General features: G+C 43.4%; 1 protein-coding gene across 2 annotated transcripts; it reads left to right on the forward strand.

Annotated features, from left to right (window-relative positions):
• Positions 1 to 1,954: 1,954 nt before the first annotated feature.
• On the forward strand, positions 1,955 to 7,934 carry LOC123108950 (uncharacterized). Of its 2 annotated transcripts, XM_044530375.1 has the most exons (4): positions 1,955 to 2,558; positions 2,653 to 2,791; positions 4,960 to 5,275; positions 7,268 to 7,934. In XM_044530375.1, exons 3-4 carry the CDS (start codon positions 5,126 to 5,128, stop codon positions 7,529 to 7,531), a joined length of 414 nt encoding a protein of 137 aa, XP_044386310.1. In that variant the 5' UTR covers positions 1,955 to 2,558; positions 2,653 to 2,791; positions 4,960 to 5,125; the 3' UTR covers positions 7,532 to 7,934. The 2 variants fall into 2 exon arrangements, with proteins under 2 accessions (XP_044386310.1, XP_044386311.1); XM_044530376.1 differs by lacking the exon at positions 2,653 to 2,791 and having other exon boundaries at positions 1,955 to 2,584.
• The last annotated feature ends 7,962 nt before the right edge of the window (positions 7,935 to 15,896 follow it).

The following is a 15,896-nucleotide window of genomic DNA, read 5'->3' on the forward strand; positions in this document are numbered from 1 at the left end:
GCGCTCGTCTTGCGCCCGGCGACAGGACTGCGCTCGTCTCGTGCCCGGTGTAGCAGGACGACTCGATGGGGGCTTGTTGTGGCTGGCCTATTTGGTCTTGGCGCTGGGACCGGCCAGGGGTGCGAAAGGTGGATCCTTTCTGCCCGTCTCTGCGGTTGGGGTAGCGGTGGGCTCGGGGGACTTGGTGTCAAGGTCTTGGATTCTGGGGGGGCGGTCCTGATGGTGGTGGCGCGGTACTCATGGGCAGAGCTCGTGCCTCGGGGCTGCCCGGCTGCCACGGCCGTGTGGGCGGCTTGGTAGCCGGGGTGTGGCGTTCGGTGGCGGTGAGTGTTGGCCGGGGTGAAAACCTACTCTATCTCCGGATGGACTGGCGACGGCGAAGATCGCTCCCTTCTTGAAGGCGTCGTCGCGGCTATCATTGTCCGTCGTGTTGCTCCAGGGGAAACTCTGATCCTCGGATCGAGCGGTGGCGGTGATGTGGTGCCGTATCCTTCCTTAAGGTGCCGCCTTGGAGCCCACGGTTCGTCATATGCGGCTTCACTTCTTCGCGTTGTTCACGGATGAAGCCCCCGGCGACTCTTTTAGTGCTAGGGTGTGTGTTGCTGCGCTCAGCGCCCATGTATCCTGCCTTAGGTGTGTGTGTGCGCTTGTGGTGGGTGAGTGCGGTTGTACGGGGCACTATTGGTCTATGCTTTATATATATAAAGCGGGCGAAAGCCTTTTTCGGCAAAGAAAGCGGCAGAGAAGACCGTGTTTTTGGACCTTCAGGTGAAGCGAGAATCATAACATTTTGATATCAAATAATTGTTCATTGATTGTTTGATCAAGTTGTTGACACATGTTTGATGTATGATAATTTTGCGATTTGAAGTATGTGTCTGAATCAAGTATCATCCACTTATTCTTTGATTTTATCGGTTTTTGCTAAATCTCATGTGTGATTTTTGTTGTTGTTGTCTCACTAACTTTCTGCTTCGCACAAGGCCGAAGACGAGGATGACATGGGGAGAGCTGGCCACGGTGAGGCCGTGTCGTGTACGAGTGGGAGCGAGTCCGAGACTTAACCAATGATGATGCATGGGGGTGTGGGTGGGGGAGGGGGACATCGGAGTTGTTCATTGAGGATGGTCAGGGCGGAAACTGACATGGTGGTCGGGGGAGGTTGAGGGGAGGGAAGGGAGGTGATAGCCGCCGGTTGCGGGGATGGAGGCAGGCAATTAGGCTTGGGTAGGGCATGATTGAAGAAGAGTAACCGTCATGGGAAAGGAAGGAGAAGATGAATAGGTGGTAGCGTGTTCCTAACCGTTAAATATTGAGTTGATGGCCGTAAATATAAGTGACTGACGTGAAGAGTATTGTCAAGTACCTGATGTATGAGTTTCCTCTCCATTTATTTTCAATCATTTGCACGTAGCAACGCATGGCATTCTACTAGTATATATATGTACATTGTGTTTCACCCAGGGTGCAGAAAAAGTTATTCTTCACCCGAGATAATATTACGATCATTTCATAAACAAATTATGTTTCAAATATAAATAGTTACAGTCATATTGATTTATTGTGTAAAATTTAGCATAAAAAAGTCAGAATACCAGAAAAAATACAATGTACACATGTTTTTACATTTGTAATTTACGTAATATAAAATATTTTTTACGGTAATTATATATTTTCTTATGTTCTCTTTTTACGTCTGAAATAAAACAAAATTACGAAACGTAAAGTTACGGTGCATTAATGTTAAAGTAGAGGGATGAAGAATAACTATTCCTCACCAGTGTGACGAATAGCGCGATCAATAAGTGCCCAACGTGCCATGTTTTCGTCTCGATCCCAAACCTGCTTTCTACCGTTGAATTCCATGGACAAATCTTACCAGAAGGAGTTGAGCCACGTCATGTTTTTCTCTCGTTCGGTAAAAGTAGATCTTGCCCCGAACGCTACCCCACCGCTCTTCTTATCCACCTTTCTTCACCGCTCGCTCTGGCACACAGAGACTGACCTCGTGCCGGCGACAAGGCTCATCCCCGACCAGATCCCGCCACCGTCGCGGCAGCAGGGGTAAGGACGAGGAGGAGGGGGGATCCACGGAGTCCCTGCTCGCGGGTGAGCGGCGTCACGAGGGGGTGTGGAGGGGGGAGGGGGAGAGCCTGCCGGCGATGTGATTCTTTTCTTCGGCTGGAGGCGGCGTCCGTCGGCCTCACGCCGGCAGTAGTTTTGGGATTTTGCGGAGGCTCCGAGGTCATCGGGGATACGACGCCGCGACTGGTGGTGGTGGACGCGCGACGTGGAGCTGCCGCCCATGGCGATCCTCGCGCGCCGTCCCGTGCTCCACGTCCAGCACGACCATGTGTTCGCGCGCGCCACCTGCTTCCCGTCTTCGTGTGTTGCCGGCGGTGGAACACGACGGCGGCCTTCGTCTCCTTCGGAGTGGCAGCAGCATGACGAGCAGCACACGCGGCGTGGCGCTCTGACGCAGAGCTTGGCATGCGCGGACGCGCTGCCGCGGTTGGCATGCGCGTACGGTGCAGAAGTTCGAGCTAGCTTTCTCCGTTGTGAGCGACTTGCATTTTTCTATCTGGTACGAGCTGATTGTTCCTCATCCTTGATTCTAATTCAGTTCACCTTTGCTATGTGATAATACTGTAGCTAGGAGATTCTGAACCCGTTGGTGGTACTGAGGCTCTCCGGGATCGTCATGGGTGAGCCGGACCCCCATGGCGACCACGGCCAACGAGTCTGGATGCATTGGTCATGGTGTTCCTAGCCCTGGCAAGCAAATCAGTTGGTGTGTCGCATTTTCACTAGTAGTACCATTTTGTTCTCATGCTCTGATTTGCTACTAGATAACTTTGCGTTTTTATTGCCTGATATGTTCTGATTTGGAGGCACTGATGGCAACTTAACATTTGTTGTACATGGAAATTTTGCTATGATTTTTCGGAGGACAAAAAACATGACAAAGTTATAGACGTTTAAAAACATGGCAAATTGCCATGGCAATTTAAGATGTCAAAAACATTTGTTCAAAACTTGCCATGGCAAAAAAGATTGATCCTTTGAAATTTGTTTTGCCATGGGGATTAACTTAGATGTTTTCTCCATTTAAAAAAATCTATCTGTGTAGAGAGAACATTTTTCACCACATTTTTTAGATGTGTTTTTGTCATGGCAAATTCACTAGATGTTCCATGGCAAATTTCCTTTTTTCAAGACGATGCAGACTTTTCTTTTACCATGGCAATTTTTAAATTGATTTTCCATGGCATATTCACTAGATGTTCACGGCAAATTCAATTTAATGCCTATGGTAAGTTTCTCTTTTCAGGACGATGTCAATATTTTTTTACCATTGCAATTTTTAAAGTGATTTTGCCATGGCAACACTAGAGATCCCACGGCAAATTCAATTTAATGCCCATGGCAAGTTTCTTTTTTCAAGATGATGTCAATTCTTTTTTACCATGGCTATTTTGAAAGTGATTTTGCCATGGCAAATTCACTAGATGTCCCACGGCAAATTCTGTTTAATGCCCATGGCAAGATTCTTTTTTTCAAAACGATTATAATTTTAACTACGGAATCTAATTGCTGCATATGTTCATGTATGATTTTTTTTGGTATTATATTAGATGGCCAATTATTTCTGTACACTGCATGGAAAAATAATTACTGTATATGGTCTTTTGTTAATTTTCTATTTTTGTACACATAGTACGTTTTAGGCATTTTCATGTTTGTTATAATTTTTTTGTAAACAAAGATCTTTTTTGTTCCTGGCAACTTTTGCTTTCTTAAAGACAGATGGCAATTTCTGGTTTGCATCACTGAGATTTTTTAGTTCTCAATTTTCTCCTTCTAATGGAATTTTTTTCATAACATGGTAACATCTGGGTTCCTTTTCACAATTCAAAACATGTTTTTTTTATTCACAGTACAAACTGGGCGATACCGGGCTTTTTTCTTTCTATTTTTTAGTCACAAGGCCGACCTGTACGGGGGCTATGTTGGGTTGTTCACGCTGGCTTGGCGGGGGGAGGGCGCTCGGGCTGGGGCTCCTCTCATCCCGAACGAATTTGTTCGATCGATGCCCACCCTGGCACCCAACGATTCGTTCGGGCTGGGGTGTCTGCACGCCGAACGTACGCGCCTTATCGGGGTCCTATCTATACTACTCCCTCCTTTCCGGTTTATAAGACTAGCCACAATGGAAGTAACTTCGATAGTAACATCGAGTCCAACTTAACAAATTTGCTTATGTGGCACTGAGTTAATGAGGAAAGATGTAGTACTAGTAACTTAGCTAGTTACTGTAACATCACATGTCCCAATGCAATATGAGTCTATAACCTAATAAATAAAGCTTTGCATGTTACTACACTTATGTTACTATCCATTATTGAGGTAGTAACATAGTCTAGGGATATGTGTATGTTACTAGTGTATGTTACTTTCCATTGTGGCTAGTCTAAGGCTCAATTCAAAAATCTCACCAACCAAGTAGATGGTGAGTGGTGGGATACCTTTTGGAGTTTGCAAAAGCACCCAAATTACTGCTCTTGTTTTCCTCAAAAAAGTATGTTTACTAATACATTAATTGTAATGCATGCATGTATGCATAAATTACATGCATTGGTCAATTTTCTCTTGATACTTGCATGCAATGATTTAATGCACTTTGAAATCTGAACATGTGATGAGAAACAACTAAATTGAGCCTTATAAAAGGGGAAAATTAAAATTTTGAGATAAGCCCTATAAATCGAAAAGGAGGGAGTACTAATAAATAAGGGAGGGAGGGATTGTCGCCCGCTAAGAAAAGAAACAAATAATCGATCGATGGGTGGCGTACCATCGACGTACCACGGGATGGAAACAATCGATTTGAAAGGAGGATGCGATTGCGCTCGCCCCTTTCATCCATCCAAATTGATTCTCTCCTTCATTACATTGCAGGGAGAGGGAGACGCAGTTTCTGGCGGGCAATGCACGGCATCTGGCGCCAAAACGCTTCTCTCGTTCCCACCACAACTTTTGGAGGCAAATTTTACCTGTCTATATATATACACGATGATCGATCCAACACCTTCAGCTCCACAACACAATCACACACCTGTGTCACATGGCGCCTATCCACGTCTCTTCCTCGGAGGTCATCCTCCTGGACGACAGCGACGACGAGGAGCTGCTTGGTATGAACATCGCTGACATGACCTTGCTTGACGACCTTGACTTCTCCGACAACAGCCACGGCAACAAGAAGACATGTGTTGTACGTACCTTCTTTTTCTTTTCTATAACTCGATCATTGATTACACATATAGTAGTCGCCAACCTGTGCATTCACACGGGCTAGTTATTCTTTAAATTTTTAGCACTATATAATATTTTAGTAAATGTTTTTCTTGCATATTCCGTTCCAATGTAATAGTCGGTTCCTAAGTAGTTTTAGAAAAAGGGCCAACAATAAGCCATTGCCAACAATGTCGAAAAAGAGAGGCTCATGTGGTCGTCTCCAGACAAAGCCATTTTGTGTACCAAAAAATAATTTCTGTTAATTCTTGAAATAACGCAAATTTAGCATGTCTATATACACTATCGAATTATCATTTGTGCAAACAAAATAATTTCAAGTCCATGTATATAGACAAATGCGTATTTGTCCGTCTACTAACTTGATAAACCTTGTACCAAAATTATCCAAGCATGCCTCGCTTTGAAAGATGGCCTACACTACAAATGATTCCACAACCAAGATTTTTTATTATTTGATGTAATTTTGTTCGCATTAAATGTTTATTGTCCAAAAATGAAATCTGAAATAAATCTGATATACATAAAATTGATAGCGTTTGTAGTGTACACATGTCATATCTTCATAGTCATCCCATCCATGTAGAGAAAGGCGTGAGTTATATAATTAGAGGATACCCTCTTTTATCACACTATCTCAAAGATATAACATGATACAACATGATTTTTTTTCCTTCAAGATATATCCCATTACATGAGAATGAAAATATATGTGTGTAAGTCCATATTTCTGATTAAAGAAAAAGTAAAAACAGAGTGACCTTGTGCTGCTGATGTGTGTCTTTTAAAGTAAGCACATGTATATAGGCAACATAGATATCAAATACAACAACAATTTATGATGATCGAATCAACCTCTACATTTTCTTAGTGTTACTGGACCGAATTTTAATTACATGGCATCACTTACCTAATAAATAAATTGTACAAAAATAACCTAACATATGTTTTTAGTTATTTAGCACATCCATTTTAACAAAGAAACGAAAACTCAGCAAGTAGCAGAAATATGAGAAAAACTACAAAGGTTAACTTGAGCATCATTTTTTGATCTCCCTTGTTGGTTATTGCTTCAGATAAATACTGCAAGATACCACCTTCTTTACCTCCTGAATGCACATCGGAAAGTTCCAAGTCTTCAAACAACTCTGATTTTTTTTCCATCAGAACAAAGCATATTAAATTGGCGAGCCTAAAATTTAAAGAATAGATAAAAGTAAAAAAAAACTATGTTCTGATGCTCCAAACCATGTAATGCTCCAAAACGACTTATCCACGTTCGTAGGACTCTTGATGCTTCAAACCATGTAATGCTCCAAAACGACTTATCCATGTAATGCTCCAAAACGACTTATCCAAAGAATAGATACAAGGTTACGGCTTTAGATTTGTTGATTGATTTTTCTGTTAGGTAACATAGTGGGGCCACACGATATACGGTTTGTGTGCTGCTTCAAGAGTACGTACGAGCATAGGACTCTTGATAGCAACGCATTGGATTCACAGCGGTGCAAAATTACAACAGAGGATTATCTACACCGTAATTATTTGGTCCTGCCAAACCAATAGCTCATATTTTGTAATTAACGTGGAAATAGTCTCTCATTAGTATAGGTAGGTATAGGTATATATACATATCATAGATAGATAGATATAGATATATAAATATATCCACCAAGGCACTGAGAATACACATCACACATTAAGAATTTTATTTGATTCGGTTTCTCTTTCTTTTTTACAAAAAGGTGGACAATACCTCCTCTCAAAATGCTGTTGTCGACGTCGACAATTACTCCACCATATCCAACGGCTTTGCCTTCTTAGACCACAACGGGCACATATGCCAAGTATTAGTTTTTTCTTTTCATATAACTACATATGTTGGTTACATGTATGTTTGAGGAATCATGAGAATTAATTAGAATTGTTTGATTTGGTTTTTTTTAAGAATGCAGACGACGTTGTTGTTATCTCCTCCTCCGGCGATGAGGAGTCAGCTGCTGACAACGGCGCCACAGACTCCAACAGTGGCAAGTCGTTTGTCTCCACGGACTCAAATTCAATAAGCAAGAAGAAGCGGAAGCCAAGGGCCGAGTACAACTACTGGCACTCCAGCGACGAGCACTGGATAATTGAAACCGATGGAATGCTCCGAAGGAAGAAGAAATACAAAGGCGGGGACGTACCAGTGCCGGTGCCATACAGAAGTTAAAAAAGGGCCCGTCACCCAGCATCTACCGTGGTGAACTTAGTGTGTCCCTTGTTCGTGGGAAACGGAGACATTTGATGGATAAGTTTCGCCAGGCGGTAAAGATGGGCGACAAGTACAAACCACTCAACACGCGCGATAAAGACCTCTACAACTGTTCCATTGCGGCGTGGCCACATATCATTGAAAAAGAAGCTAGTACCATACACGATCATGAATAATATAGATATAGTTTATACTAGGAAAAAGGCCCGTGTGTTGCAACAGGATTTTTTTCCTACATCATCCTAATAAAAGAGATAGAGGCTCATTCATGGTCAATGTAATGTGCGTTTCGAGACGGATGCCTGATATTAAACAACGTTTAATAACATAAAAGAGAGGTCATTGCTAATAATTTTAAATATGAAACTTAACCTTCTTTGGATTTCCGTGTGTTTTTAGGAGTAAGAAATGTATGAAAATAGGTATATCCAAAATAAAAGGACCATCGTTAAAAAAATGCTCGGAAATTATGAAAACAAATATATTTATATGTGGTTAGGAAAAACAAATGATTGTGATGGATACTTGCATAGTTACCATAAATGGATGGATGTATGACACATTAATTTGTTTATCAATTATCACATAAGGTGTTTATGGGTTGTAAACTTTTTTGCATGTACCAAACTTAAAATATATTACTACAATATCTACCATTCTTAAGAAGTTGCTCCCCATTTCTCCCTATTCTCTCATCATGCAACCCATCCACATCATCAAGTAGGTTCCATGTGTAAAACAACCACATCATCTAAGCGTTGATGCAGTATAGCTCAGCAGTGTACAACCGTCAGATCAAAAGTTCACAAAATTACTTAGTGTTGCCACCGCTAAGTTAAAATACCGGTTCATTCTTTCGATCCCCTGGCCCGTCTCTCTACGTCGCTCACGCTCCCGACTGCCCGGCGGCGCACCCCGCCTTCCCTCTCACCTCCTTCCGCCGCCCTCATGCGCCGTGCAATGGCCATGGGTTGATGATTGCCGAGGATTTACCACGGGTCCGTCTCACCTCCGCCCGCGCTAGGCTTCTCTGGATCTGTTATTCCCTTCCCAGTACCGATTCTTTGGTGCCCCAAAATGGCGGTCGTGCTTCTGATTTGGCTTTGGTTCTCCTCTCCTCTCCTGTTTGTTCCAGGCCAAGCTAGCTCCGGCGCTGCTGGGAGGCCTGTTTCGGCTCAAACGATCAGATGCTGTGTACAAAAAAGGTGCACATCGTTGTCCTTTTCGTCTCCTACATAGTCAAGATACTTCTCCTTCTCCACACAATAGAAACGAATCAATATGGTAGTTTGGGTCTGTATGACGACGCAAGCGAGCAATCAACTTCACTCATCACCTTTATGCCCAAATAATGGACTTCAGGGAGATTCTCTTGCACTACCTGAACTAACTGTGTTACTTGGTTGTAGGTTTTTGATTGCCATGAAGGTTCTGATGCAGAATCCTATACATGAAAAAACATGCAACGAGGTTGTTCTTTAAGGATTTAGAGTTCCCATATGCCGTACATGATGTTTTTCTTCTGCTGCAAAGCTTTCTTAAGTGCAGATCTTGCTCTTGCAAATTATGGATTGTCAAGCAGTTCTATGTAGGAAACACATAGCTATGGAGATGTGTCGAGATCACAGGTCAAAATATGAAGTAGAGCTTGATGCTAACATAAGGATATATCCTTTTTTATTACGCAATGTTTGATTGGTAATATATATCTTTGTTTTTCTCATGCCTTTCCACCAATTACTAACATGTAAAGGCACGATGCCTACCAAGACGTAATTCTGTTTTCTTCACAAATAAGCTAAGCTTTTCCAATTTATTGCCTTTTGTTGCCAGTTATTCTACTTTATATTGCATGAGGTGTCATTCTTTTGTTCTCTGAATCTGGAACTCTGAATTTCTGACAGCATGCAAGTTTCCAGTTTACTCCATTAAACAGGTTAGTGTATATACTTTCTCTTCCCAACAGGTTATTATATAAGAGCTGCACCTTCAAACCATTTATTGGTATGCCTTCGCAAAGTTTATGATAGATCTAGCGGTATGAGAATTCAATATATGCATATCTTAAATATGTTACAATTTTACCTGCTTTTTCTTTGTGACGCACAGATAATAACATGCTTATTAATTGATTTGTGGTGTGGCCAGCAAGTTATTTCATGTAGTACATATTTGTGCTTCCCTTTTCTCTGTTCTTCTTTTGACAAATTGTTGTTAATTGTTGTAACATATATTTATTTTGCATTTATATACCTTTGCTTGCTGCATAATGCCCATTTGGAGATGGTATATAAAATGACTATTGCATCCATCTATTTTGTTTTCCTTCATCTATGGGATTTTGTTTTCTGTATTTGATTCATGCATTCGCGAAATGTGGTATTCCTTAGGTGTTTTTTCTTACACTTATTTACTCTTAGAATTTTTTTGCAGCAGAGATTAGTACATATACTGTTGTTGCTTATCCAAGAAATGGTTCAAGAAGGTGAGACTGACCTTCAATTTTCAGTGATTTGTTTCCTACAAATGCTATGGTTTAATGTTCACGCCTTATAATTTCTTGATCTGCTATTGGTTTCATAACTGAATTTAAGATTGGTTTCTATCCATGCGGAGAGAATACTTCGCAAATAATTTAGGTGTAATTAACATCGTGGCCACATATAGTGATAATGTACAATGTGGCAATGTAAAGCATCCATCATTTTTTTGTGAGACCCCATAACCCGCTGATTTGGGAATATAGTATATATGACTGGTTATAAACTCCATTCCACATTTTCTGTCATGTAGTTGCAGCTTAAAGTTGGTAATTTGTTGGTATGCAATTTGAAATGAATTATGGTGGTTATTTATATTGATTCCATGTTTCTAACTAAACATATGTCCCTTGCAGTTAACTTTTATAGATAACTAATAACTTTCACATTCAGGATAGTCCTTAATATGTGGAGTGCCAAGTATTTAAGACAACTAAATTTAATCAAAATATATTGCAACTGATTCCCGCAGAACGCGCGGGGTATCATCTAGTATTGTAAATGTATAGTTGACTCTGAACCAATATCATAACACCAATAATTATAATATTCTCATATATAAGTATTAACTGAGGAAATTTGGAGGGACATGTAGTTGTGTGAACGTGCATCAACAGGATTACATATGTCTTGATTAACACTCACAACGCGTGTAAAATAGAAGGGACATCTAAGTACACAGCCTGAAAGTTTACGAGCATATGATATCTCACCCTGACCTTGTATTCTTTAGGAGGACTATATGTTCTCGCCAGCGCTGTAGCGGAAGGCGTTGCCGCCGATCTCCCACACCCACATGGCAGTGCCCGTTAATGAGAAGTTTCCTGCGTGGTGCCTTGTCTCTATTAAGCACCTTAGCATAAAATGCAAAGATTTCGAATTAGAAAATATGGCATCGAGAGCAGCATGGCTTGGGGCTGCCATGATTGCTGAAAGTGCAGAGAGCAGCGGCATTGCAACTTTCAAGGCAGCAGCAGGCAGCGGGTGGAGCCGCCACGCGAGGGCGCGCGCATGGGTGCTTCCGCGGCTCTTCCACATATCCACCTTTGCCGTGCCGGCCGCGGTTGCCACTATATCATACCATGGCCGCCAGCGCCATTTGCACCACCACAGCGTGCGGTGCACCGGGGCAGATCTGCCTACACGAACACAACAGCATGTGGAATTGTCGGCCGTCCCCCATCCCCTCCCACAGGAATTTCTCGGCCGAAACTCCAGCAACTTCACCCAACACGACGGGTGACCTCCATGGCCGTGGCAATAAATGGAGGGTACACGGCGGAGCTCTTGAGAACTCTTCCTTTTCCTCATTTTCACGTCTGATCACATCAGATCCAGTCTCTTTATTTTCATCTGAGGCGTCCCGCACATTTTACGTGGTTCTCTTTCCCACAGGCCCTCCGAGGCGTGTTCCCCTCGAGCCACGTCTTTTCCCTTCTTTATTTTATCGCTTTTCTCTCCCTCGTTAATTCCTTCCATTGATTCTTAACACGGCTTGCTGATTTCAGATTGCACACGTATATCTTTCCCTAATAATAAAGCACGGGTTGAGTCTGTCGGGTTCACCGTCACAATACGCTTTCTTCTCATGTCATAATACGCTTTTACAATTTGTATAGACAAAATCATAATATAAACAAGGTGGTACTAATTGAACCGGTACGAAAGAAAAAAACGCAGCCACACTCTGCCTCGCGGCGCCCAACCCACCTCCAATCACGCCCCACGCGCCGCCGGCAGACTCCTGCCTCCCAATCCCATCTCCTCCCCACCCGGGGCTTTATTCGCTGTTCACAGCTCCCATCCACCGACTGGCCGTGACCTCGCTGGAGCCAGAGGATGGGAGGGTGCGGCGCCGGCATCCGGCTCACGGAGATCGAGCGGACCGATCTGCGCACCGGTGACCTCGCGGGAGGCAGAGGATGGGATGGCGTGCTGCGCTCGAGATCAGCGGGCTCGAGTAAGGGGATCGGAGGTAGGCGCCAGCAGGCTCGTGGACGGGGATGGAGAGGGCAGGTGCCAATCCGCCGTGATAAGAAAGCTGCTGCGGCGCCGGCCATCCAACTCCGTCTCCGTGATTCAATGGACGGCGGTGGCGTCGTCGCGGGGGCGGCCTGCCGGGAGGGCGAGTGGCTGCACGCGTAGGCCGTGGCGATGATGACGCAGGTGGAGGAGCCCGCCGCCGGCCGCGCGTGGCTGGAGGCCGTCAACGCGCCGCAGGACGAGTCCTGGCCCCTGGGAGGCCCGCGACGTTCGCCTCCAGAGGCGCCTCCTCAAGGTGAGCCCTCCGCTCCATCCACTCCCTCCTCTTTATCCTAGGGTTTCGATCGGCTCCTCACTGATGCTACTGACTAGTGTGTGCTCGCGAAGATGTCAGGGGGATGAGAACTCGAGGATGTGGGAGGTGACGTGCATGGCCCTACGGCGCTCCGACGATGACCGGATGTTCCCCGGTAAGAGGAGCATTTCCAACATGTATAGAAGCGCATATCAGAGATGCTTCGCAAGGTGGATATCATTACAACATACCATGTACTGAATAGATGAGAATACCAGATAAAGGCTTACACTCGTCACAAGGTACAACATGAATACATCAATACATTAATACAAAAGAGCAGAATCCGACTACAGATGAAATCAAAAGAAAAGAAGAACGACATCCACCCTGACAATCCCAGGCTACCGACCAGGAACCTATCCTATGATCGTCAAAGAGAAAGAATGAAAACAACTCCAACAGCAAACATGCACTCTAGTGTGTGCTCCTCACTGATGCTACTGACTAGTGTGTTCTCGTGGAGATGTCAGGCGGATGAGAACTGGAGGATGTGGGAGGTGACGTGCATGGCCCTACGGCGCTCCGACGATGACCGGATGTTCCCCGATAAGAGGAGCGTTTCCAACATGTATAGAAGCGCATATCAGAGATGCTTCGCAAGGTGGATATCATTACAACATACCATGTACTGAATAGATGAGAATACCAGATAAAGGCTTACACTCGGCACAAGGTACAACATGAATACATCAATACATTAATACAAAAGAGCAGAATCCGACTACAGATGAAATCAAAAGAAAAGAAGAACGACATCCACCCTGACAATCTCAGGCTACCGACCAGGAACCTGTCCTATGATCGTCAAAGAGAAAGAAGAAAAACAACTCCAAAAGCAAACATGCATCGCTCTCACGTGAAAACCTCGCGTTACCTATACCTGCACCTGTTGTTGTAGTATTCTGTGAGCCATGGGGACTCAGCAATCTCATTACCATGGGTATCAAAACTAGCAACGCTTAATGGGTATGAAATGGTTAAGTGGTGAGGTAGCAACAAGCACTAAGCATTTGTATGTGTCTAACTTACGAGTAGAAAAATAATAAGAGTATGCTATGCATAATGGGTCGCAAATTAATATGATCAAGAAGTGATCCTGAACTACTTACGAGTTATTCATAACCCCACCGTGTTCTTTTCTCGAACTCCATCGAAAAGAGACGATCATGGTCACTGATGCGGTTGGTGTATTTTAGTTGCGTTTAGTGTCAACTTCCCTACAACTGGAATTATAAATTTTCAAGTCGCCACATTACCGCGGGCATGGTTTTCCGAAAGATTTAACCCTGTAGGGGTGCTCCAAGTAGTCCATCATAAATTACCACACTCATCCAATGGGAAAACCTCACACCATGAGAACACGATGCTTACGATAAGGAATCCAGGTGGACAATACTCTCATCAAAGGTAAAACTAAACTAGGAAGACCTCTCGACGTGTCGACGATCCTGATAGGAGCCGCGCATCTCATTCTCATGACATAGCGGATGGGACAAGCTACACGTAAAGCCAAACCTTGAGTTTCCTCGCGGTGGCCCCGCAGGCTCACCTGCATTATGTGGAATAAAGAATCCGTGGGTTCATGACGCCCTATGAGTTAAATAACTAATTCAGTATTAAATTTTAAAACCAATGTTGGACCTTGCTGGAAGAGTTTTATCCTAAGATGGATGATCAAGGGGTCCCCATAAAACCCCACATGTGTTAGGAGCTGATACGTCTCCAATGTATCTATAATTTTTGATTGTTCCATGTTATTATATTACCTCTTTTGGATGTTTATGGGCTTTACTTTACACATTTATTTCATTTTTGGGACTAACCTACTAACCGGAGGCCCAACCCGTATTGCTGTTTTCTTGCCTATTTCAGTATTTCGAAGAAAAGGAATATCAAACAGAGTCCAAACGGAATAAAACCTTCGGGAGCATGATTTTTGGAACGAACGTGATCCATAGGACTTGGAGTGCAAGTCAAGAAGCAGCCGAGGCAGCCACAAGACAGGAGGGCGCACCCACCCCCTCTGGGCACGCCCCCTATCTCGTGGGCCCCTCGGGCGGCCACCGACATACTTCTTCCTCCTATATAAGCCTACGTACCCCGAAAACATCCAGGGAGCCAACGAAACACAATTTCCACCACCGTAGCCTGCTGTATCCGTGAGATCGCATCTTGGAGCCTTCGTCGGTGCTCCGCTGCAGGGGGAATTGACCATGGAGGGCTTCTACATCAACACCATAGCCCCTCCGATGAGTGGTGACTAGTTTACCACAGACCTTTGGGTCCATAGTTATTAGCTAGATGATCAATTTGGTGTTTGATAATTGTTTTGAGATATAAAGGTAGTAATGTTAGGGTCATGCTAGTGGGTAATTATGAAATTGAGAAATACTTTTGTTGAAGTTGGCAAGTCCCGTAGCATGCACGTATGGTAAAAGTTGTGTGACAAATTTGTTGCATGAGGTGCTCTTTTGGTTGCCTCCTTATGAGTGGAGGTCGGGATCGCCCGATGGTTAACTCCTACCAACCCTTCACCTAGGAGCATGCGTAGTAGTACTTTGCTTCGAGGGCAAGTAGACTTTTGCAATAAGTATATGAGTTCTTTATGACTAATGTGAGTCCATGGATATACGCACACTCATCCTTCCACTTTGCTAGCCTCTATTATACCGCGCAACTTTCGCCGGTATCATCCATTATTTACCTTCCTCAAAACAGCCACCATACCTACCTATTATGGCATTTCCATAGCCATTCCGAGATATATTGCCATGCAACTTTCCACCGTTCTGTTTATTATGACACACTTCATCATTGTCATATTGCTCTTTGCATGATCATGTAGTTGACATCGTATTTGTGGCAAGGCCACCTTCATAATTTTCATACATGTCACGTTTGATTCATTACATATCCCGGTACACCGCCGGAGGCATTCATATAGAGTCATATCTTGTTCTAGTTTTGAGTTGTAATTCTTGAGTTGTAAATCAATAAAAGTTTGATGATCTTCATTATATGAGCATTGTCTCAGTGAGGAAAGGATGATGAAGACTATGATTCCCCCATAAGTCGGGATGAGACTTCAGACTTTACAAAAAGAAAAAAAAGAAAAAAGGGGAGAAAGGCCAAAAAAAAGAAAAAAAAAGGAAGGACAAAGAAAAAAAGGAGAAAAAGAAAAAAATAAAAGAAAAAAATAAAATGAGAGAAAAAGAGAGAAGGGACAATGCTACTATCTCTTTTTCCACACTTGTGCTTCAAAATAGCACCATGATCTTCATGATAGAGAGTCTCCTATGTTGTCACTTTCATATACTAAGTGGGAATTTTTCGTTATAGAACTTGGCTTGTATATTCCAATGACGGGCTTCCTCAAAATGCCCTAGGTCTTCGTGAGCAAGTGAGTTGCATGCACACCCACTTAGTTTCTTTTGTTGAGCTT

Source organism: Triticum aestivum, chromosome 1B (assembly GCF_018294505.1).
Source record: "Triticum aestivum cultivar Chinese Spring chromosome 1B, IWGSC CS RefSeq v2.1, whole genome shotgun sequence".
Classification (NCBI taxonomy): Eukaryota; Viridiplantae; Streptophyta; class Magnoliopsida; order Poales; family Poaceae; genus Triticum; species Triticum aestivum.

Bases quoted from the DNA above. Each gene is read 5' to 3' on its own strand.
- LOC123108950 (XM_044530376.1), top strand. From the start codon at position 5,126: ATGGCGCCTATCCACGTCTCTTCCTCGGAGGTCATCCTCCTGGACGAC. The intron at 5,276-7,267 runs GTACGTACCTTC...GTTTTTTTTAAG, and splicing joins GCAACAAGAAGACATGTGTT to AATGCAGACGACGTTGTTGT.